Genomic DNA, 23,211 nt, shown 5'->3' with positions numbered 1-23,211 from the left:
ATGATGATGATGATGATGATGATGATGATGATGATGATGATGATGATGATGATGATGATGATGATTTAAGTTATTAGTTTGCTGAGGCACCAGAGCTCACTGGCAGAGAAGGCTCAATGTCTCAGGACACTACAGTTCCCAGAATTCCATAGCACTGAGCCAGGACAGTTAAAGTGGAGTTAAACCGGATTATCTCCCCAGTGTGGATGCAACCTAAGAGAAGGCAACTGTTACAAAGGGAAGGAGAGATGTAGATGACATAGATTAAGAGAATGACAAAAGGATAGATGTCGATGTGGATGAAATGGATGGGGGCTGTGACAGGGAGGAACCCTTTGAATTTGGCTGCCAGGGATGGGAAAATAGAAGGGAGGAAGAAAGGTGAAGCTTGTCATTCACGTGAAAGTGGAACCAGGCTCCCTTCTTCACCCCGGAAGTGCAAAGGTTCAGGATGCCTTCAGGGCCCCACTGAACATTCGCAAGGGTCCCAATTCGAATTGTTGAATCTGCATGGTATGCACCGGTGTAGTAATACAATTTGCACTCAATCCGCATCACGTGACTTGCCTTGGATTTTTCCCCCTCGATTCGGAAGGGCAACGGAAGGGCAACCTGGTGTAATAAAACACTCACATTATAATATCAATTTGCATCGTTCAACCCGCAGTCACCCCTGATCTTAGCTCCAATAACCTCCGTGTGATAAACGCCATAGGCTTTCTTGCATCAGTAAGAAAATTGCTGAAATTACTCATTCCTACATTTGAGAAGAAACTTAGTGAAGAATTACATTCTAGGTAGAAATTCCCAACTTTATTTCACAGCATCTCAGTGTAAAAGGACAAGCAGCCCTTTCACAGAATAAAATTATAGTACTAGGATTCCATTTGAAATGTCATGGCGAAGTTCTGTAGCATCTTGGGGTTTCTTAGTTTGGTGAGGTATTAAAGCTCTGTGGCTGAAAATACTCAATACCTTTCCCTAAACTCCAGATCTCAGGATTTCATAGGATGAAACCATAGTAATTTAAAGTGGAACCATAATGCTATAATTGCAGTGTGAATGGTCCCAGGTAGCAGGTAATGGGGGGAAAACGTTGCCAAGGCCCTCACAGAGTCACCACATAATTGCAGCAAAGAACCCTGGGCTAGGTGGAAAATCTGACGTGTTCTGAAGCATTTCCCCAAACTGCATCCAGCCCTATACGGTGTGACTTCAAAAACCATTATGCTATGCCCTGGTTTTCTACAGCTTAAAGGATTATGTTACCCAAAAAACTCTCCTTTATTTGTCTGCTTTTGAAGCTTTTGAAACTTTTGAACTCAGTAAGCTAATTAGCTTATACTGGCAACTGCAACAGTCTGTATCTCAGTTGTGAATTGTGTGTGTTTGCATATGTACACACACTTAAAGGAAACCTCTTGACCTGAAACAGGTATTATGAAGTCCCTTGGGTTTGTCATCAGACCAAGATGCTACTAGAAAGGTCCTTGTGGTTGACATTTTTTCATGAAGAGGCTGCTTGTTTCACTTCAGAGAAGTCTACATTACTACCCTTCCAGTGTGACCTTTCCCACTGTGCTGTCCTGGAGCTGTGTGTGTGTGTGTGTGTGTGTGTGTGTGTGTGAGAGAGAGAGAGAGAGAGAGAGAGAGAGAGAACACTTGTCTTCCATCTATAAAACGTGTGATACAGGAATAAAAAGTACCCTCTCTAAAGTGGAAGTTACTGTAATCACCACCAATCACTCTGGAAAAGAATTGTTTTCATTAAATTAATTTTTGTTAGTTAGATTGGGTTGGACAGTGGCTGAAATATCTTCCATCTTTCCTAGGTAGACACAAAAGGCCTGGGTTCCCCCCACCCTCATGTCATGTAGTTCAGATGATGCAGACAAAAGCCCCAGCAGCAGTATTGGATCCAAGACTGTGAGTCCAGATGTGGATCCAGAGAATCCAGCCTAATCCTGGGGTAAACAGCCAATATGATGGGTAATTTTCTCTGGTTTGGCACAGTTTCCTGGAAACATCATGACAACCCCCATGCCCCCCCCATTCCTTATCTTAATGTGTGTCCCTCCAAGTGAGAAGACCCATGTCACCACATCCAATGTGTAAACAGGGCAGCCAGGTGCCCCATTTCCATGTCACACATAACGACGGGGGAACTTCTCAGTTGGAGTGACACACGGCAAAGTAAGCAGCATGCACCTGTCTTGGTTCTGGGCCATTGCGGGGATGGGTTTACAAACACCCTCCTGTCCCCATGCCAACCCAGGGACCAACTCAGATGAGTACCAGGGCCAGGATAGAACTGGCTGAACCTTTGCTATCCTGGTTTGTCTGCTCAGCCCCATTGCCTTCTGGATTTGTCAAGGTACAGGCATAGTTTTTAATGCTGTGGAGTTTTAAATTGACATGTACACAAGCAGCGGTGTGAAAATGGTGAGTAAAAGCTGCAAAGCAAATCTGTCACTGTGCAACACTGGTAACCTTTTGTTTTAGTTATGAGCCATTTTCCTAATGTTTTTAACTGAACTCACTCAAAGCCTTCCCTGATACAAATAAACCATTATGTTTGGAATACTTTCGTCTTCTGTAGATTAGAGATGGAAAGAATATTCAAAGTTTTAGGAATGGGAGAGAAGCAGGGACACTGTGAATGCCAGGAAATCCCACCAAGGAGAATGGTGAAGCCCAGTATTTTCAAATAGACTTGGAGAACTGCTTCAACTCCCCCTAGACTAGACCTTTTCTTTGTTCTTCTCCTGTTGTGGCCATGTAGTGGCCCAGGAGCAATTCTGGATTGTTGCCAGCTGAGTTTTGATAGCCAGTGCATAACTATGCATGCATTGTCCAGGACCTTTGGAGATCTTGGACTATTGGAGGTCTTCCAGGACCATTGGCTATGTAGCAAGCCAAGGACAATCAAAGATTATCCCACCCATGTGCCAGTTCATAACAACAGTGTCATCCTTCCAGAACCTTTGGAAGGACAGTAGAACAAATTCAGTTGCTGATAGTGGAGGATGTGAACTCTGCCATAAAGAACATAATCTTCTATTCATTGTGCAATTCTACCAGACCTGGTTAGTCTAGAATCTTCATACTGATTTCTGGTCACAGGAGACAATGGCGCTCTACACACGGGCGCAATGGGGTGTTGTCATTACATGCGAGGGGCAGCGCTTCCAGACGCCCCTCGCAAGTGATGAGAGTGTCAAAGTGGCGGCACCCTGTATAGATTGGCACAGCCATTTTGACGCAAAGAATGCTTAGTGTCTGCACATCGCAACACCATTGTAATGTCGCAAGTGCATCATTGTCACACTGCGGCATCACAGTCGTGCCGCAAAAAGAACTCGCTTTTTGCAGGTTCTTTTTGCGGCGCAAAACTGTGCATATTGTCCACTGCAGCTTCCTCGCGCAGCAAAGCAAGGCACGGGCAGACCGCCCTTTTTGGGCAGTCTGTACCCCACCAATATTCCATTTCTGTGTTCAAAGAAATACTCTGCATATCCACTTCCTAAGAAGATCCAGCAAGGACCCTTTCACACTCCACATTAGTAGTAGTAGTAGTAGTAGTAGTAGTAGTAATCATAATAATAATAATAATAATAATAATAATAATAATAATAATAATAATAATAATAATAATAATAATATATTTCTATTCCACCTCTCCATGTTACCGAGGCACTATGATTCCACTTCAGCTGCCATAGCTGCATCCATTGGAATCCTGGGCTTTGTAGTGTGATGAGGCTCTAGAGCTCCCTGGCTGAGAATGCTAAATATCTGTTCCTAAACTGCAAATCCCATTGCAGGATTATAGGATGTTGTAGGATGTTGCCATGGCAGTTAAAGTGGAAAATGGTACTATATTGATTGTGCAATCTGAAAGAGCCCTAGCTAGGCTCAAATTCAGTCATCAAAATGGAAAATAATCTGGGCAGGATGAAGAAGGGAGGGAACTGCTGCTGCATATTTTCTAACCTTTACGATTCTGCCTACAAATAGGTCTAAAACGAAAAGCTGCTTAATGCTAGCATTTTTTCCTCCCACTTCCCCTCCCCCTTTTTTGAAAACTAGATACTGTAAGTCTTTCTACACCTCTTTATTAGAGATTTAAAGCCTTCCTCGGGGTATAATTTGGCAGTTTAAAACTTCAGTTAAAGCTTTCCATGGGCAGCTTGTTAATTGGATAAGAAACTTCTGCTTTGCCAGCAATGGAATCCCCAGGTTGTTTGTGGATGTGGTTGAACGAATTAACTCCTAGCTTTCAGGAGATTAAATTATCACTTTAGGCTTGTAGAAATGAGTGAATTAAACAAGGCCAATTGGTTACCTTGCAAAGTAATAAAATGATTCTTTTCACCCCTTCCATCTTTCCATAAGAAGCTGTTCAACAATACAGTAATGTTTTGGGTAATTCTGCAACCACAGTCTCAAGGATGATTTTTGTTGCCATGTTGGTTTAGGTTTCCTAACCTTTTCAGACATTGATACAGATTGTCTGCCATAACATTCCCTTTATAGAATATACTACTAATATGTCTTACCTTCAATGAAAAGGTTTGTGATTGCATTACCACAAAAAGCAACAGAAATTGGTCTAAATCCAGTTGTTAATCTCAACTAGAGTAGACCATTGAATCCAGAGGAATTTGGTAAATTATCACCTATGTAAACTCCACTGATTCAGTCATGGGGCTATTCCACTTTGGGACTGACAATTGAATTCAGACTGTTTTATGCTCCACTGTTGTTTTTTTCTCCATCAAAAAATGTATTGTCAAGAAGAATCTCATGGATCACACATTGTAGAAAGATGGGGTATCCTTTTTCTGTTTCTCCACAAGATGCAAGTACTGTACATAATATCTGAGTTTGCACATTACAGTAGACTGTGATTGAGACTGGTTGGAGTGCCAGTGACACATCAGTCAGAGATGTGCGATCCCCCTACAATCCCATTTTGTATGCCCATTGGAAATACAGATTTTGCAAAGGCCCTTGGGGGAGAACTACATTTCCTAAAAGCCTGCTTGTAAATTTCAATAAGCAAATAGTATGATGACTATTGAAGGTAAATGATATACTAGATCTGGTTGCGATTCAGAAGTGCATTGTTTAGATTTTGGTACTCTTCTGTTTTTACTAATCTGTCCCATTTACTATAGGTCTCATAGAGTCACCTATAATGCTTTTCCTCCTTTTGTTGTAACAAATTATAAGTATTTATAAACATAGAATAGGTAATATATATATTCTGTATCTTTAAACATACAATAATTTTGCTTTTATGTATTTGATAAAAGATATGCTTGTTTGCAAAAAATGATTTCATTTCCTTATGCTTTCAAAGGAATCATGTATTAAAACATTGCTAAATAGATTCTTTTTTTAAAAAACTGTTGTTGATATAAAAACTTTGAGGGAACAGAAACATCCACCTCCATTTTAATTCAACAGTTGTTAAAAGGATCAGTTCTGAATTGGGGCTGGTAATCCCGCTTCTCTTGTTTCGTAGAAATAGTTTGTGCATGTTCTCTGTGATAAAATTGTGAAAAATTATGGAAAAAATAAACATGCTTTCCATTTCTGATCTTCTGATACACATCTGTTTACTGCTTTATGTTCTTCTGTCAGTTATCACTAATAGAAATTATTGGAAACCATAGCAGCTCTCCCTAATGCTGGTATGTGGCAAAGATTTCTCAGGACAGCCTTGTGTTTGGATGTGGGATGGGAGAATGGGATTTGGATAGAATTGTTGTTTATTCAAGGCTTGGATGAGTATGACATAACTGGGACTCCCTCTGTTTGTTCTGTTGGAAATGATACGGAACAGTGAAATCTGCTGTCACATGCTTCCTTCTCTCTACTGCCCTTCTTGTCTTCCAAAACCAATTTCTTTCCTTTTGTGCTAACAGGACACAGTCGGGGAAGCGAGATCTTTTCATCTAAGCTGCAAATAAAGGCAGCATTAACTGGTGACTAGAGACAGGCTTGTTTCTGCTTTTAAGTTAGCAACTGTCATCTCAAAAATGATGAATGCAAGTTGCCGATTCAGGAACTACACTGAAAGTGTACAGGGTACATCAGTAAGCATTGTAGGAAATAAAGTGATCTAAGGTGGGGGTAGCAATATTGGTCTGTTCTGGTAAAAATTCTTAAGCTATCTTAAAAACCAACAAATTTTATTTGCTATAAGCTGCCTCTTGATTGGATGCATCCAATGGAGTGGGCTGGAGTTTGTGAAAACTCACACCAGGTGAAACACGTTAGTCTTTAAGTGCCACAAGAGTCTTTGTTGAATATCGAGTGACTGATTACATTCATACACAAATTGATATAGATAGTGTAACATGAAATCTTGACTTCTAATCACAGAGGTATTTCAGATGGGTATCTATACTCAATTTGAAAAGAAATGTGCTTTGTACTTACAGTCTTCTCTGTGTTTTGTTGCATATATTCCACACTTTTATAACTTAGCTTTAAAATGTGTACAGGTTATGAGACATAGTCTTGGCCCTTGTGTCCCATTTGTACTCCATTCCAGAATTCACTGAAACTAAACCTGTCTTGATCTTATCAGTGGCTATGAGCCCAATTTTCTTTAAATAGTCATTTTTGTGGCATTTAACTTGTCTGAGAGCTAAAATCATCTTGATACTGAATGTGATGGATAGGTGCTGTTGGCATTTGAGATGTATGAAGGTGTTCCTGGAAGAGGAGGATATCTCATAAGTTCCCATCTGCCTTACCAGTTTGGTTGACATGGCTATTTTTAAAGTTAATCAGAAGTCAAAAGTGTGGCAATTATGAGAAATTAATAATAATTCCCCCAAAGTCCTTAATTTCCCCCTTTTTCTCTTGTACCTATCTATGTTCACATGAATCTTAAAACTTTACAACAATTCCAGATCATGCTTCATTTTCAGAATATCAAGGTTTGGTCTTTAAGGTTTCTCCCCTCTCCTTTCTTTCCACTTCTTCCCTCCTCATGCAGTCTAAACAAATAAGATGTTGCCCTGTTGTTGTTGTTGTATTGGGTCTGTGCAGACAAAAATTGAGTTGGTGGAATATAATGAAACAATACTGCATCAGCTGCAGATACCATATATGCATAAGCAGAGTTTGTAAAGGTTACTTTTTTGTGTTATAACTTGTGAAAGCCTGAGGTGGAAAGTTATTTTTGGCCTACAACTCCCAGGATGCATCTGCTGGTCTAGCTGTATTGACTGGGAGGTATTGGGTGTTGTGGTCCAAACAAAGCACAGTAATTTTCCAAGTTCTGTTTTATTACTGATCTTGTTTTTATTCTGCTTTTCAAAAGAAAGTCTGTGTTGCAATGAGGAATGTGTCCTAATTGCACTAGTGCTTGAGCTCAGCTGAGAGTCCCCTTTCCATTCAAGCAGTAGTGCTTGAGCTCAGCTGAGAGTCTTATCTCAAAGTCTCATTTGGTTGAGTGGCAGAGTTGCAGTGGGAATGCTGAATAAGTAATACTAAGGACTGGAGTGTGGCTTTGGTGTGGCTTCTGGACTCTTAGGACGCATGCATCATTGAAACACCAAACCTCCACTGTGACTCGAAGCAGCTTTATTTTGGCTGTCTGTAACAGGCCAGTGTAAAGCACCCCTTGACTAAGAAAACCCCATGAAATTTATGGGGTCACCATAAGACGACAGGCAACTTGAAGGCACAGATACAGATAGTACATAAACAATATGTTTCTGAAGGGTTCCCTCCCCATACTTTGCATTTGCATTGGAGACAAATGGAGGGAACCGAGGTAGAACCAGACAGCTCTCTGAATTTACATGGCTGGTGGCAAAAAAGAGATTTGTGAACCGCAGACATATGGATGGGAACACAGCCAAAGATGTTTCCATGTATCTTGGCTGAATCAAGTGTTAGTCCTCCAATTAATTCAAGTTAAGGAACTTTCTTCTGTCAGAAGCTTGTAAATATTGCAGCACTGACAGTTTCAGGTTTTGCTGCCTGTTTTATCTAGCTTTGAAGCCTGGGAAACTTTTAATTTTGTTTCAGGGTAGGGAGAGGTTTTTTTTAGCTCCAAGTTGACCTCAAAGCATCAGTTTGTCTCTCAGTCTGTGTTTTTACCAGCATAACATGCCTGCAGTTATCTTTTGCAATGCACAGTAATAAAAGAACAACAGAAGGATCAGTCTCAAGAGCCATACCTATCTACCTCCTGTCTTTCATGTTGGACTAATTTAATATTTTAATTTATTTAATTTGTATATTGCTTACTTATGGTTCAGTGTACACAAACTTTATTTCATGCACAAAATGATTAAAATGTTATGTACTGTATAAAACTACCTTCACGCTATGTTTATAAAGGGTATACAAATAAGAAACAAATTTCAGGTTTAGACTTGGGTCCAATCTCCAAGATTTTTCATTACATATTTGCAAATATTCCAAAATCTGAAAAGGGGAGCTCAGAGGGGATCTGACATGGCTTACAAGGGTAGCAAAATGAAAAACCTGATGATCATATAAAAGTTAAAACCAGGATAATTTAAAACAATAGAAAATCATTTTGAAAACATAACAAGATAAAAATATAGTACCTTCTCTTCAGGATGATGTCCATGGTGAATTGTGACTGTAGCTTTAAAATGTCTTAATTTGATGTGCTCTAGATTTGGAAGACCATAACCTCAATGATCACACACATGGTTGGGGATGGAGTGTTGTAGCTCAAGACATCTGGAGGCCACCTGATTGAGAAAGTCTGGTTTGGAGAAACAAGCCAAGAAGAATCATAAAGAACAATTTGAAGTTGGTTAGGTGCGTTACAGACCGCCCCTTTGGGGAGGCCTGTAGGTGCACCTTTCCCCGCCGAATCGGGGCCTCAGTGGCCAGAGCGGCAGCCGCTGAAGCCCCGATCCGCCGCTTTCCAGGCTGCGGGGAAGCGGCAAAAGGCCCCTTCCCCGCAGCCTGGAAAGGGTGTCCTTGAGGCTTCAAGCCCCAAGGACACCCCGCGGCGGTGGAGAGAAGGAGAAAGGGGCCGTTTGGCCCCTTTCTCCTTTGGTCCGCTGGGCGCAGCTGTCTGAAGGCTGCGCCCAGCGGACCAAACCAGGAAGGAGCTCCGAAACGGAGCTCCTTCTGGGGTCGCGGAAAGGGCGCCCTAGGCCCCAATACGTCACAACCGCGGCGGCTCGTTTTGGGGCGGCGCAGTCGTCACGTATCGATGGCGGCGGCCGTGTGGAACGGCTGCCACCATTTTGTGCGCGTGGAAGCACCGCCCCGTCTTAACCCTAGTACGCGCTTCGTGCGTACTTTTTAGCCCGTCTGTAACGGGCCTTAGTTTCTCTAAACCATGAGTAAGGACACCATTTGGATATGATCAGACACCACAAACATTTGTGGAAACGTGCTTCCCATTGTCTCCTCATGGCTACTTGAGGGGAGTTCATGAGATCAAGATTTGTTCAAATCATGGTAAACCATAATTTAATATTATGTTTGAATAAGACAGTTTTCATAATAAGCTGTACCATTTGTGAGAGCAGTATAGTATCAGAACAACAAACTCATGGCTCCAAATGTCATGAAAAGAAAGGGAAAAAGCACTGGAGAAGCGATGATATTGTACAGGTTTGTGACTCTTTAACGTTCTATGCTTGCACATCAAGACCACCATATAAAACTGGAGTTTAGCAGCTTACAATTTTAACTTTAATTTACAAGAAAGATGAGAGAGTGATACGATTTCTCATGCTCCTGGAGCCTTGAGTAAATCACATTCAGTCAAGAGGTTTCAAAAGTAGGCCTAATTAAATTCATATTTACTTTTTAAGAAAAAGCCATATGTTGAGCTTTTTCTCAATGCCACTTGACAACTTTTCTAGCCTTAAGGTTTATTCTGATATTGCATGTAGTGGCATTTAATGGCTCACATGTCTTGGCTGATCTAGAGCTTTTTGCTTGGCAGGAATTCATTTGTGATGTACCTGCTGTCTGAGTCTGTGGCCTAGGTTATTAATTGATATGTGAGTTAGATAAGGTAACTGTTACATGGATTTGTAATTGGTTGACTGGCCGAAGCCAAAGGGTGCTCAACAATGGCTCCTTTTCATCCTGGAGAGAAGTGACCAGTGGGGTCCCACAGGACTCTGTCCTGGGGCCAGTACTATTCAACATCTTCATCAATGACTTGGATGACAGAATTGGGGGCATACTCATCAAATTGGCAGATGACACCAAATTAGGAGGAATAGCTAATACTCCAGAGGACAGGATCAAAATTCAAAATGACCCGAATAGACTAGAAAGCTGGGCCAAAGCTAACAAAAATAATTTCAACACAGAGTAATGTAAGGTACTGCACTTAGGGTGGAAAAATGAAATGCACAGATATACGATGGGGGACACCTGGCTGAACGAGACTACATGTGAAAGGGATCTGGGAGTCCAAGTAGACCACAAGTTGAACATGAGTCAACAGTGTGATGCAGCAGCTAAAAAGGCCAATACAATTTTAGGATGTATCAATAAAAGTATAGTGTCTAGATCAAGAGAATAGTGCCACTGTATTCTGCTCTGGTCAGGCCCCACCTGGAATATTGTGTCCAGTTCTGGGCACCACAATTCAAAAAGGACATTGAGAAACTAAATTGGTGAAGGGTCTGGAAACCATGTCCTATGAAGAACGACTTAGGGAGCTGGGGATGTTTAGCCTGGAGAAGAGAAGGTTAAGAGGTAATATGATAGCCCTGTTTAAATATTTGAAGGGATCTCATATTGAGGAGGGAGCAAGCTTGTTTTCTGTGGCTCCAGAGATCAGGACCCGGAGCAATGGATGCAAGCTGCAGGAAAAGAGATTCCACCTCAACATTAGGAGGAATTTCCTGACAGTAAGGGCTGTTTGACAGTGGAACACACTCCCTAGGAGTGTAGTGGAGTCTCCTTCCTTGGAGGTCTTTAAGCAGAGGCTGGATGGCCATCTGTTGGGTATGCTTTGATTGGGATTTCTTGCATGGCAGGGGGTTGGACTGGATGGCCCTTGTGGTCTCTTCCAACTCTACGATTCAGTGATTCTATGATATATAAGAGACCAGTTGTGTAGCCAGTTACTTCAAAGTGTCTTTTGGTGGGTGAAAAGTGGGGATTCAGGGGGGATAAAAACGTCAGTCCTTTTTGTCCCTTTCAAATTCAAATTGTATTTCATTTATTGTCAAGAGTTTAGTACAATTTATGTAGAGTGCTGGACTATGACTCTGGAGACCAGAATTCAAATCCTCATTCAGCCAAGGAAACCCACTGGGTGGTCTTGTGCAAGTCACACTTTCTCAGCCTCAGAAGAAAGCAGGGGCAAACCCTCTCTGAACAAATCTTGTCAAGAAATCCCTGTGATAGCCATAAGTCAAAAGCAGCTTGAAGACACATTGAGAACCAAATGTTCTCTGATAGACATAATATACAATTAAAAATGTATATGTAAAAAATAAGAAAATAAAGCTGTTATAAAAATGTTTCTCTGTGAAGCGCCATGTATGTGTACATTTGAAAGGTAACAGGGCACAGAAGCAGGCATTCATTCCATACTTCCAGCATTTAGGAAGTGCTGCTATGCTATCTTCCCATTTTTCTACTACTTAGAGCCACCTTCTCAGTTCTGTTTTTGAAGAGCTGGTTCAATGCATGAAAATGCTTCAGTCCCTTGTCTGGCAGTACATTTGTTACACATTATAGGAATTGGGATGCATGCCAACAAACATGTATTCCAGAGTGACAAGATTGCTTTGCTCCTTTGCACATTCCAGTGAATTTTCAGATTCTTGTCTAGCCTCTTTTTGAAAACATTCATAAAAAGAGACCCCCACCTCTCTAGATAATCGGTCCCATTGCTGAATAGCTATTACTTCCAAGAAGTCCCTTCTCATGTTCAATCAAAATCTACCTTCCTGTAACTTAAAACCATTAGGAATGGTCCTGTGCTCTAGGGCAGGAGAGAATAAACCTGCACCCTTCTCTTTGTGTCAGCCCTTGAGATACAGAAGGAATGCAATCATGTCAACCCTTCGGTCTTCTCTTCTCCACGTTGAACATGCCCAGCACTGTCAGCCTTTCCTCATGTTTTGTTCTCCATGCTTCTTATCATTCTTGTCGCCATGCTTTGAATATACTCCAGCTTCTCTATAGCCTTCCTAAAATCAGGTGCTCAGAACTGAATGCAATGCCCCAGATGAGGCTTGACTTGGAAACTACAGTTCTCTCAATAGAATAACTCTTCATTGAGTAGAATGTTAGTCATGTTCTATTTAGCATCCAGAGCCAGTGTGGTGTAGTGGTTTGAGGCCAAGGTTTGAATTCCTGCTCAGCCATGGAAACCCAGTGGGTGATCTTGGGCAAGTCACACTCTCTCAGCCTTAGGGATAGGCAACACAAACCTTCTGTAAATAAATCTTGCCAAGAAAGCTTCATGATATGTAACCCTTAGTGTCACCATAAGCTAGAAACAGCTTAAAGGCACACAACAACAACAACAACAACAACAAGAACAAGAACAACATAAAGCAGGGGAAAATAACTTATTGATGTCAGTGCTTTTTATGGAACCATTCCAGCCCAGTGCCGGCGGACCACGTTGCCACCACCACAGATCAGTAGCTGCTGGTGAAAATCAGTGGCTCTACTTGTGCTACAGCTGCCAAAAACTGGTGGCCATTGTAGAAGGTCTCTGTGCACAGCAGTGCACTAGAGCACCTTCTTGTACCATAGGACTCCTGACTGGCAGGGCAGGACATCTGTGTCCTTTCCAAAAGAGAAGGAGGAGGAAATACTTTGGGGAGGCAGTTCTCAGCAGTGTACATATAGTAGTAATGTCAGAACCAGAGATTTTGATGGCTGCCGGTAGAACAGTTGAAGCTTCAAAAACAACCATGTTGCTACATGTTGCTCAATATAGCATAAGCTGTTGTGGTCTAGATTCTTTCCACCATCAGAACTGTGTTGCTTCTACTGCTGCTGCTGTTGTTGCTGTGTGCCTTCAAGTCGTTTCCGACTTATGGTGACCCTAAGGGGCTTATCATGAGACTTTCTTGATAAGATTTGTTCGGAGGAGGTTTGCCATTGCCTTCCCCAAGACTGAGAGTGTGTGACTTGCCCAAGGTCACCGAGTGGGCTCCATGGCCAAGCGGGAATCAAATCTTGGTCTCCAGAGTTGTAGTCCAACGCTCAAGCCACTACACTATGCTGGCTCTCTATATCTGTATATATTCATGTAAAGAAAAGGTGAGGAAATGTTGGAAATCAGTTTTGGCACGTAAAGACTGTTTGAATTTTCTTTTTTGTTCTTCTTGTTTTTCAGATGAGAGAGTCTGTTCACCACCATTTATGGAGTTGACAAGTGCATGTGGAGGAGATACCTTGGAGCAAATAGAAAAGAATGGAATTGCGTTCCCATTCAGTACGTCATCCAGCTTTACATTTTGCCTGTTAGGAAACTCTTAAGAGTAATTTTCTCCCTGATGTTCTCCAATAACAAGAGCAGAAATATTCCAGTTGGGCAGAAGTGAGGTGGTAAGAAAACCCTCATGTTCACATCAGAGCAAAAGTTGTAATTTAAAAAGGGTTCCTAATAGATTTTAGCAATTAATTGTACTTGCTCAAAATAAACGATGATGGGTAGTGAGTATCGTTAATTGGGGAGAAAGTAAAAATGTGTGTTAGATTGTGACTTTGCTTACATTCTGAATTTATTCAGATCAGATGATGATGAACAATGTAATTTGATAGAACAAATTCACAAACTGTTGAGTAAAATGCTTAGCTCTAATGCAGTTGTTGTTGTTGTTATGTTTATGTTTATTTATATCCCACCTTCATCTCAGTACAGGGACTCAAGGCGGCTTACAAATCTAAAACAGTCCAAGTTAAAACACTATAAATATGCAAAATACAAGTTTAAAAAAACAAACAATTAAAAACATTACTTTGTTAAATTTTAAAGTTTAAAACTCTTTAAAACAAAAACAAAACAGCATCTCTGTCATTCGAAAGTCTGGTGGCATAGAAACATTTTTACCTACCGCCAGCAGGGATGGAGCCGTCCTGGCCTCCCTAAGGAGAGAGTTCCAGAGCTTGGGAGCAGCCACTGAAAAGGCCTTTTCTCTTGTTTCCACCAAACGCAACTGAGAGGGTAATGGGACAGAGAGAAGGGCCTCTCTCGATGACCTCAATATTCTTGGGGGCTCATACAGTGAGATACAGTTCTATCTGTATTGGCTGGAAAAGGAGCTGTAAGCCCTCAAAATAATTTTTCCAAGTTCTGGTTTTCTTTACATTATGGTGGTGATATCTTTATCCTATTAATGTCACATTAATACAGTATTTAATACAATTTCTATTAAATAGCCAAGCTGTTAAAAGACTGAACATTAAATCATTTCTTGCAATGACAGGAGACATTGGCATCTTCAGATTATAGGAGCATCTCTGCCTGACCAGTTTAATGATTCATGTGGTCCAGCAGCTTTATTGCCAAAGTGTCTACCCAGATACCTTCATGAAACATGCAGGTGTTACACATTCAAGAGTGTCCAAGAGTGACATGAAGAACAAATACATCATTAAAATACAGCACAATGCAATACAAAACAATAAAACCTGCCAACATAAAGCACACTAAAGCACAATTAAAACATGGGGTTTTTTTTTTCAGCTGGGAGGCCTAGATTGTGATACCAATGTTATTTTGAAAACCTGGGCAAATTTTTTTTAAAGACATTTATTTATTACATTGTTATACTACTTTTCAGCTTTTAAAAAAACTAATTAATCAATGCAACAACTAAAAACTACCATAATTAAAACCATTAAAGTCACCACAATAAATGCCACCTGGTTTTTACCTGGAGCCCTTTCATACTACACAATTATATCACTGTGGTTCCACTTTAACTCCCATGGCTGCATCCTGTGGAATCCTAGGTTTTGTAATTTGATGAGGCTCTAGAGCTCTCTGACTGAGAATTCTAAATACCCCTGCCAGGATTTCAGAGGATGTTGCCATGACATTTAAAATGGAATAATAGTGCTGTGATTTGTGCAGTGTGAAAGAGTTAAAACAAACCTCTCTGGCAAGCTCATCTCATTCGTTAGGAATAACAATGAAATGTTTTGTTTTTGTCCATTTACTCAAAAAATTGCATTTCATTTCTTTCTCCTGTAGTTTGTAAGACAAGAGTAGCCCATGGAACCAATTCTCATGAGGTGAGTAACTACACAGAATTCAATCTGCTGTATTATTATTATTATTATTATTATTATTATTATTGCTTTCCATAGCTGTGCTGGCTAAGGAATTCTGGGAATTCTGGTCCAAATGTAACTTCACTAGGCCCTGAAGTTGTGAGTCAGAACAGAAACGTTGGGAGGATAGAGGATTGCTCCTGCCAATAAGGAGAAATAATAAAGGTTCTTTCCTTTTATTTCTCATATTTAGACAGAACTAATTGGTAATCTCATATGACGTTTTCTTCTTCGTGGTCTCTGCGAATCACACAAATGGGTTTATTCTGCGCCTGCGCAGCAATACTCAGAGACTTCTAGAATCTCTGGGCAGAAAATAGTTTGCAACTTTCTGCAACTTTTTGGCGGTAGCTCCGCCCACCCTTATATATAGCCCCTAGCGTTCCCGCTCTCCTCAGTTCCTTCATTCCGCCGCGCAAAGTAGCTCGAGGAACTTCGCTAGCATTTCACTTCCAATCTCAGGAATAGGATCTCTGGACATTGACCACTGGTACGACTGACCATTCTCGCGGACTCTGTTTTCAACTGTGACCACTCGGTACAGTGTTGATGATGGCCTCCTTTAAGAGGTGTGCTAATTGTGGGGTGAAGATTCCCATGGCCGACGGCCACAACAAGTGCATGCTCTGCTTGGGGGAAACCTATATTCCAAGCACTTGCCCCCACTGCAAGTCCATGTCCATTCAGGCCCTCAAGAATCGGGACCGGACCCTGAAGGCCGCCTTGTATGATAAGGTTTTGAATCAACCTTCCTCTTCGGGGGCCTCCGGTGAGGGTGAGGACAAGTCCTCCAAAGTCTCTAGAAAGAGGCAAATGGACAAACAAAAAGCCCCCAAGTCTTCTTGCCCTGACCGGGGCTCCAAACGAGCCCATTCGGCCTTGCCTTCCGCCAAGGTTCGCCGTAAAAGACCACCAAGCACGGTTTCAGTGCCCCAGTCCAGGCCAACAGCGACTCCCATGCCGTTAGTGCTTCCAGAGCCGGTTCCAGTCCCGCTGGAACCAAAGGTCCTTGTCTCTAGTCATCTTTCTGTTCCTGCTGATGACCTCCAGATTGTGGACCTGGACCATCCCTCCGAGTCCGAAGGTGAAATTCCGGACTCAGGTGTCCCACTTTCTCCACAGAGGCCGAGGCCCAGGTCTCACTCCCCGCCACGGGACAGGCCCCGGATTGGCCCTCCCCCACGCAAGGACAGGGCCACCCTCGGTACGGAGGCAGACGAAGCATCGGCCTACAACCTGCCAGACAGGGATATGCTGGACAGGGACATATTCAACTCCTACCCAGATCTTGTTTACGACCACCGCTCTGGTCAGTACCTTTTGCCAGTTGCTGCCTCACACCTTCGGCGCAACATTCCTGGACCCACGAGGATCAGGCCTGCACCATCCCATCACCTTGACGCAGCCCTCGGGACCGACAGTTGTTCCAAGTGACCTTTGACACCGCACAGGGACACTTCCTCGGCTGGTGGCCGTATGAGCAGATCCAGATCCCGCTCTCAGTCTCGGTCTCGTTCGGAGTCACCACTTTTGGGCATAGAGTCTCCATTGACCTTTGTGGAACCTGCAGCGCCTTCTCCCACCGACGATGTAAGGGTTTTTGCCGACTGTATCATCAGAATGGCTGACACCCTCAAGCTGGAGGTTGCCCACCCCAACGAGGATGCCCTCGATCCTGTCGAGAGGAGGATCCACGGCTCAGCACCAGCACCACCTGCATTGGCCTATCTCCCTTCACTGGAGAAAATTGCCAGGAGGTTGTCTCAGCTCTATAAAATGTTATATCTCTGCCATTTCATCCCATTATCTGTTTGATGGCAAGCCTTCTTTGTTCGGGGATCCCCTCGTACGGAGGTTCCTCAAGGGGTTCAACAACTTACACCCATCTGTCCCGACCCCAGCATGGAGTCTGGACGTAGTCCTGGCCCAACTAGCCTCCAAACCGTTAGAGCCCATGGCTACCACAGACTTAAGACTGTTGACATGGAAAACGGCTTTCTTGGTGGCTATCACTTCTGCCCACCGGGCGGGCGAACTATGTACTTTGCGAGCTGACCAGCCCTTTTTGCGTTTTCATAAAGACAAGGTGGTCCTCCGTACCGACATCACCTTCCTACCAAATATGAAAAGCCTACCTTGGCTCCGAACCCGACCACAGACTCTGAGCGCCAGATCCATTCTCTAGACGTCCGTAGGGCGTTAGCTTTCTACTTGGCCAGAACGTCAGATTCAAGAAGTTCGGAAAGACTGTTTGTCTGCTATTCTGAAGCCAAGAAAGGACTGCCGGTGTCAGCTCAGAGGTTCTCCAAATGGGTGGTCAATACCATCCGCCTCTGTTACAAGCTGTTTGGTAGACCGGTTCCATGTCGGATTCAAGCCCATGCAACACGGGCGGTAGCAACATCCTCTGCCTTTCTTACTGGGGTTCCGTTGGAGGATGTTTGTAAGGCTGCTGTCTGGTCCCAACCGTTGACCTTCATCAGACATTATAGACTACATGCCAGAGCCAGACAGGAGGCAGCCTTTGGGAGGGCAATGTTACTTTCTGCTATACTCTAATCCTGTTGAGGTGTTAATAAATGACAGTACGTCTGGTTTGTTTAATCCCTTATTATTATTGTTTATTGAAACTGGTGATTTCAGCAGTTATGCTTTATGACACTCCCTCCTCCACTGACTTTAGCTTGCTAGTCTGAACCCATTAGTGTGATTCGCAGAGACCATGAAGAAAAAGGACAGGTTGCTCACCTGTAACTGTGTTTCTTCGAGTGGTCATCTGCGAATTCACACAAACCCGCCCTTCCTCCCCTCAGTGTCTTGCTCTTGCTACTTTGCTGCCACGCTTTGCGGCTCATTCAGAACCGAGGAGAGTGAGACCGCTAGGGGCTATATATAAGGGTGGGCGGAGCTACCGCCAAAAAGTTGCAGAAAGTTGCAAACTATTTTCTGCCCAGAGATTCTAGAAGTTTCCGAGTATTGCTGCGCAGGCGCTGAATAAACCCATTTGTGTGAATTCGCAGTTGACCACTCGAAACACAGTTACAGGTGAGCAACCTGTCCTTCTGGTGTCAACGTTACAGTATTTTTTTTATTACAAAGGTTAAATTAATGAAGAACTTCAATGACGATCTTTTATTCAAGACCAGTTAATGAAATGCTATTAGATCATTCTCCAATGCAACATTGGAAGTTTCTAATTTGTATTAATATGTACAGGCATTAGATAAGTCTCCTTCCCAACTTAATTCCAGCTATCAATATCAATATGTTTATTGAATAGCCCGGGGACTGTTTCAAAATACCTCAAAACATAGTAATACAAGCAATGACATAGCTAATAGAGTGCACTAAGTAGAATATACCACAATACCACATAGATACGTATAATTCCAGCTATCAAATACTAGCCAGTTACTTAAAGCAAGAGTGGGCAACTTTAGTCCTACAGCTGTTGTTGGACTGCAGCTTCCACCAGCCCTTGTTAGCCTAGGCAGTGAAGAGAAATGATGAAAATTGCAGTCCAACAGCCAATTGATTTTTAGAAGGTTGTTACCTACTTGAAAGATACTCACATGTGTGCGTGCACGCGCACACACACACACATGCACCTGGCTCTCCACTGCCCACAGAATAGCCGTTGGATGGCTTCAGTAGCTCTACAGTAACTCTGAGGCTTATATAAGTGCATAGCTAGCTGTAACAGGTCCAAAACACACTGCAGAAATAATCTAGTTTCGGACTGCTTTAACTGCCTTGGCTCGGTACAAGGAATCCTGGAAATTGTAGTTTATTGTAGTACCAGAACTCTCTGACAGAGAAGACTAAATGTCTCACAAAACTACAGTTCCCAGAATTCCCTAGCATTGAACCAGGGAATTCCCTAGCATTGAGCCAGGGCAGGCTTAAAGCAGTCAGTATGTTTTGGACCATAGTTCCAAATGTGGAACTTCTACACTATGCTGACACATACAAGCTTCCAACCACCAAAGTCTTCTGCATCAGAAGATGCAGGATAAAAATAACATTTTATTATTTTATTATTATTTATTATCACTAGAGCCACTTCTGTAACTCTTGGCAGTATCTTCTATGTTAGAAAGCTTGAGAGTTGCAGTGACAACTTAGAGTACCTACAATGTACACATACAGCAAACATAACTTTTGTTGTTGTTACTGTGCCTTCAAGTCATTTCCAGCTTATGGTGACCCTATCCTGGTGTTTTCTTGATGAAATTTGTTCAGAGGAGGCTTGCCATTGCCTACTTCCGAGGGTGAGTGCTTATGACTTGCCCAAGGTCAGTGGCTGAGCAGGGATTCAAACCATGGTCTCCTAGAGTAACACCAGTGCAACCATATATGAAACAATAACATTGCCCTGAATTCCTAGTCCTTATTGAAATAAATGCATGGGTCTGTGTATGACTTTGATTTCCCTCTATTTTTCAGATGGCTATCATATTCAACCGGGAAGGCCTCAAAGCCATTCAACCACCATGCGTGATTCAAAGCTTCATCAACCATAATGCGGTGTTATACAAAGTCTTTGTAGTTGGAGAGTCATACACTGTGGTGAAGAGACCATCAGTTAAGAACTTCTCAGCAGGTGTTTCAGGTAAGCTTAAAGAGGGACAGTTCAAAAATGTGAGCATGAACAGGACAGCATCTTGCTGATATCCTTCTTCAACCAGAAGAGAAAATGTGTTTCTTAAATTCTTTGAACTTGGGGAATGGTGGAGTGAAGACCCATGGAAATCTCTGGCACATTCTTAAACTTCCAATCTTATGCCAGCCATTTCTCTGGTAGGCACATGAATGGAATACATGCAGAGAGCCATACGTATGCGTAAGGTTAAGGCTCTGTGAAATGGAGCATGAATACCACACTGTCATGATATGAGAACTAGAATGAGCCATCTCAAACTTCCTCTTAAAACAGAGGTACAAACACTTCAGCCTTACACATATTTGAAATTCCGCTCCAAAAGCCCAGCTATGAATGCCAGTGGTGAGGGATTATGAGAATTGTAGTCTTAGACATCAGGAGGGCTAAAGGTCCTCTAGCCCTGTCCTCAGAAATAACCAACAATCAAAACAGCAGCTGTAACTAGAAACTGTTCTATGGACCCAGTTTTGGAAGCAACAGCACTAATAATAATAATAATAATAATTTGTTTTATTTATGTACCGCTATTCCAAAGATCATAGCGGTGAACAGCAAGTAAGCTAATTAGCAAGTAAGCTAATTTGCCCCCAACAGTCTGGGTACTCATTTTAGCGACCTCGGAAGGATGCAAGCATGAGTCAAGCTTGGGCCCTTTTGCTGGTCTTGAACTCGCAACCTTGTGGTTTTGAGTGAATGGCTGCAGTACAGGCATTTAACCACTGCGCCACCAGGGCTCCTCTATTACTGGGATCAAAGTGGTCCTACCAGTCATTGAACAGTTCCCACTCTGCCAGAAGTCATGCAAAACCCAACTCTCTCAGATGTCAGGCCCACGGTTTGAGAACCACTGTTTTAAATAGCCCCTTAAAAATTTAGAAACTTATTTCTTGCAGCCTGGACTTTTTTCCTGTATGAATTAGTATGGCATGTGTTATGAAATGCACATGAATGGAATTCTTAGATTAAATAGATTATATGAACCCACTTGGTGTTTAGATTCTGCACCTGTGATTTATGGTGTCGTGGACAAGAAAAAAAGCACTTAGCTTAAAAGTTTCAGTGGATTTGTTTACTTTTTCTTCACTCCTAGCAAGTGAGAAATTCTTGGATGCAATCATAGTGCTTCCTGTGTCTGCCTTATAGTTGGCTCAACTGACTTTCATGTTGAGTCTCTGCTCAATAAACTATGTTGTTCCTTTGTGCAGGTGCTTTCATTGCTTTTTAACCAAAGAGCCAGCAGTAGGATGCATTAAAATGTCTACATGCAGAAGACCCAAATTCCAAAACGAACCAAGTTTTTTAATAGAAATCATAATGATAAGAAATGAGAATTGTTAATAAATAGTATTGCCATTGAGACTGGCAATTTAATTAGTAGATAAATCAACTAGACATTTAGCAGATTCACCTAAAGGAGCCAACTTGATAGGCAATGGTCAGTTTTAAGCAATGTGACTGCAAGTTAAAAACACTTTTGTGGGAGCTTGTTTTTCTTCTGGTTTGTACTGTGTACAGGTACAGTATAATGAATAAGAAACCATAAAGAATAGTTTTAATCATATCGTGAGTGGTAGTTTGTTTTTTGAATTTTAAATTATTTCCCATATTTCTTCCTCAGAAAGCCATATTCTTTAGTGTCCACAAGAAAAATAGGGTTTTTTTCCGGTTTATATGGCCTACATGGCTCGGGCCCAGGCTATTTAAAGGTCTGTATTTCCCAGTACAAGCCCATTAGAATTTTAAGATCATCTGGGATGTCCTCTTCTTTGTCCCACCACCTTCTCAGGCTCATTTGGTGGGAACAAGGGTGAGGGCCTTCTTGGCAGCTGCTCCCAGACTCTGGAACTCCTACCCCAGAGAGGCCATGCTGGCCCCATTCTTGCTCTCCTTCTAGCGAGAGGTTAAAATAGTTTTTGCTGCTTGGCCTTTACAACTTTTTAAAAAAATTTTATTTCTTACCAAAAAAAAAAAAAGGCAGAAAACAATAACAAATACAAACAAAAACAAGCTAAAAATACAAATCCTTAAAAACCAACTTCAAAGATTCAAAGTCACATGGGATATAAAAGGGCAACATTACATAAAAACAGAGATGGACTCAGAACACAGAGATACCTTCTTTGCACCAGTTCAGTCAACGAAAGGGAATCATATTACAAAGGAAGACCCACTTCTGCTTCAGTGTTATTGAGATAAGATATAAGTGGGGACCATCGTTCTTCAAAAAGCAGAGGAAGATTCCACCCCTGCAACCTTCTAGATTGATCAGTGAGCTTTTCCATGAACCAAAAATTCCAAATTCGAGACCACCAATCAGTCATATTGACCTTTCCAGTTTTCCCAGCCCTGGCAATTTCAATCCTGGCCAATGCCAACAAAAATGCAATAATATCTTTATTGTGTGATGTCTTGTTTTCATTAGTAAACACTGAAAGCAATAAAAGTTCTGGAGAAGGGACAATTTTTTGCTCAGTGATTTCTGAAACTAAGGCGGGATACAGACCGCCCAAAAAGGGCGGTCTCCCGCTGTCCTGGTTTGCTCCACGAGGGAGCCACAGTGGACAAACCGCACAGCTCCGTCGCGTAACAAAAAGAACCCGCAAAAAGCAGGTTCTTGTGGCACCACAAGGCACCAATGGCGCACTTGCGGCATCACAAAGGTGCCAGGAAGTGCGGATGCTATGCGTCCGTCGCATCAAAATGGCAGTGCCCATGTGTACAGGGCGCCGCCATTTTGACGCCCCTGTCACATGCTAGGGGTGAGGCTGGTATGGACACTATGTCCTCAGCCAACCCCTAGCATGTGACGGGGGCGACGCAAAGGCCCATTTAAATTGGGCCTAAGTTAACTACTGAGTACCAAAATGCAAATACACTTGGACATTAGTACCACATGTGCAGGAAGTTATCTCTATTACTACACCATCTCCAACAGCACGAGGTGGGGTTCTTAGTAATGCATACAAGTTGTAGTGGTGTGAGGTACCATCTGTGCACATTGTACTAGTGTGATGTACCTTTACAATTGTTGAGGTTGGGCTATTAATGCTGTGTGGTGCTGTTTTTCAGGTTTTCTAAGAGTCTGTATATAGTTTTTTATGTTTATTGTTTTTAATGCCTTTTAATGTTTGAATTGCTTTAAAATATGTTTGCTTAATTGTATATTTTATCCTTTCATTTAACTTTTGTAACATTTTTAATCTGTACTGCTTTAAAATATTAGCCACCTTGAGTCCTTTTATTGGGAGAAAGGCGGG

General features: G+C 42.2%; 1 protein-coding gene across 1 annotated transcript in view; it reads left to right on the top strand.

The window, feature by feature from the left end:
* ITPK1 (inositol-tetrakisphosphate 1-kinase) overlaps positions 1–23,211 on the top strand; it is a 168,848-nt gene that overhangs the window by 129,971 nt on the left and 15,666 nt on the right. Inside the window, exons 5-7 of the mRNA XM_042446023.1 lie at positions 13,349–13,447; positions 15,212–15,252; positions 19,738–19,903. Coding sequence (XP_042301957.1) covers positions 13,349–13,447; positions 15,212–15,252; positions 19,738–19,903 — 306 coding nt within the window. The remainder of the gene's footprint in view (positions 1–13,348; positions 13,448–15,211; positions 15,253–19,737; positions 19,904–23,211) is intronic.

Source organism: Sceloporus undulatus, chromosome 1 (genome assembly GCF_019175285.1).
Source record: "Sceloporus undulatus isolate JIND9_A2432 ecotype Alabama chromosome 1, SceUnd_v1.1, whole genome shotgun sequence".
NCBI lineage: Eukaryota > Metazoa > Chordata > Lepidosauria > Squamata > Phrynosomatidae > Sceloporus > Sceloporus undulatus.
Note: the sequence above shows the minus strand (reverse complement) of the source record. Positions and strands in the feature narration are given on the sequence as shown.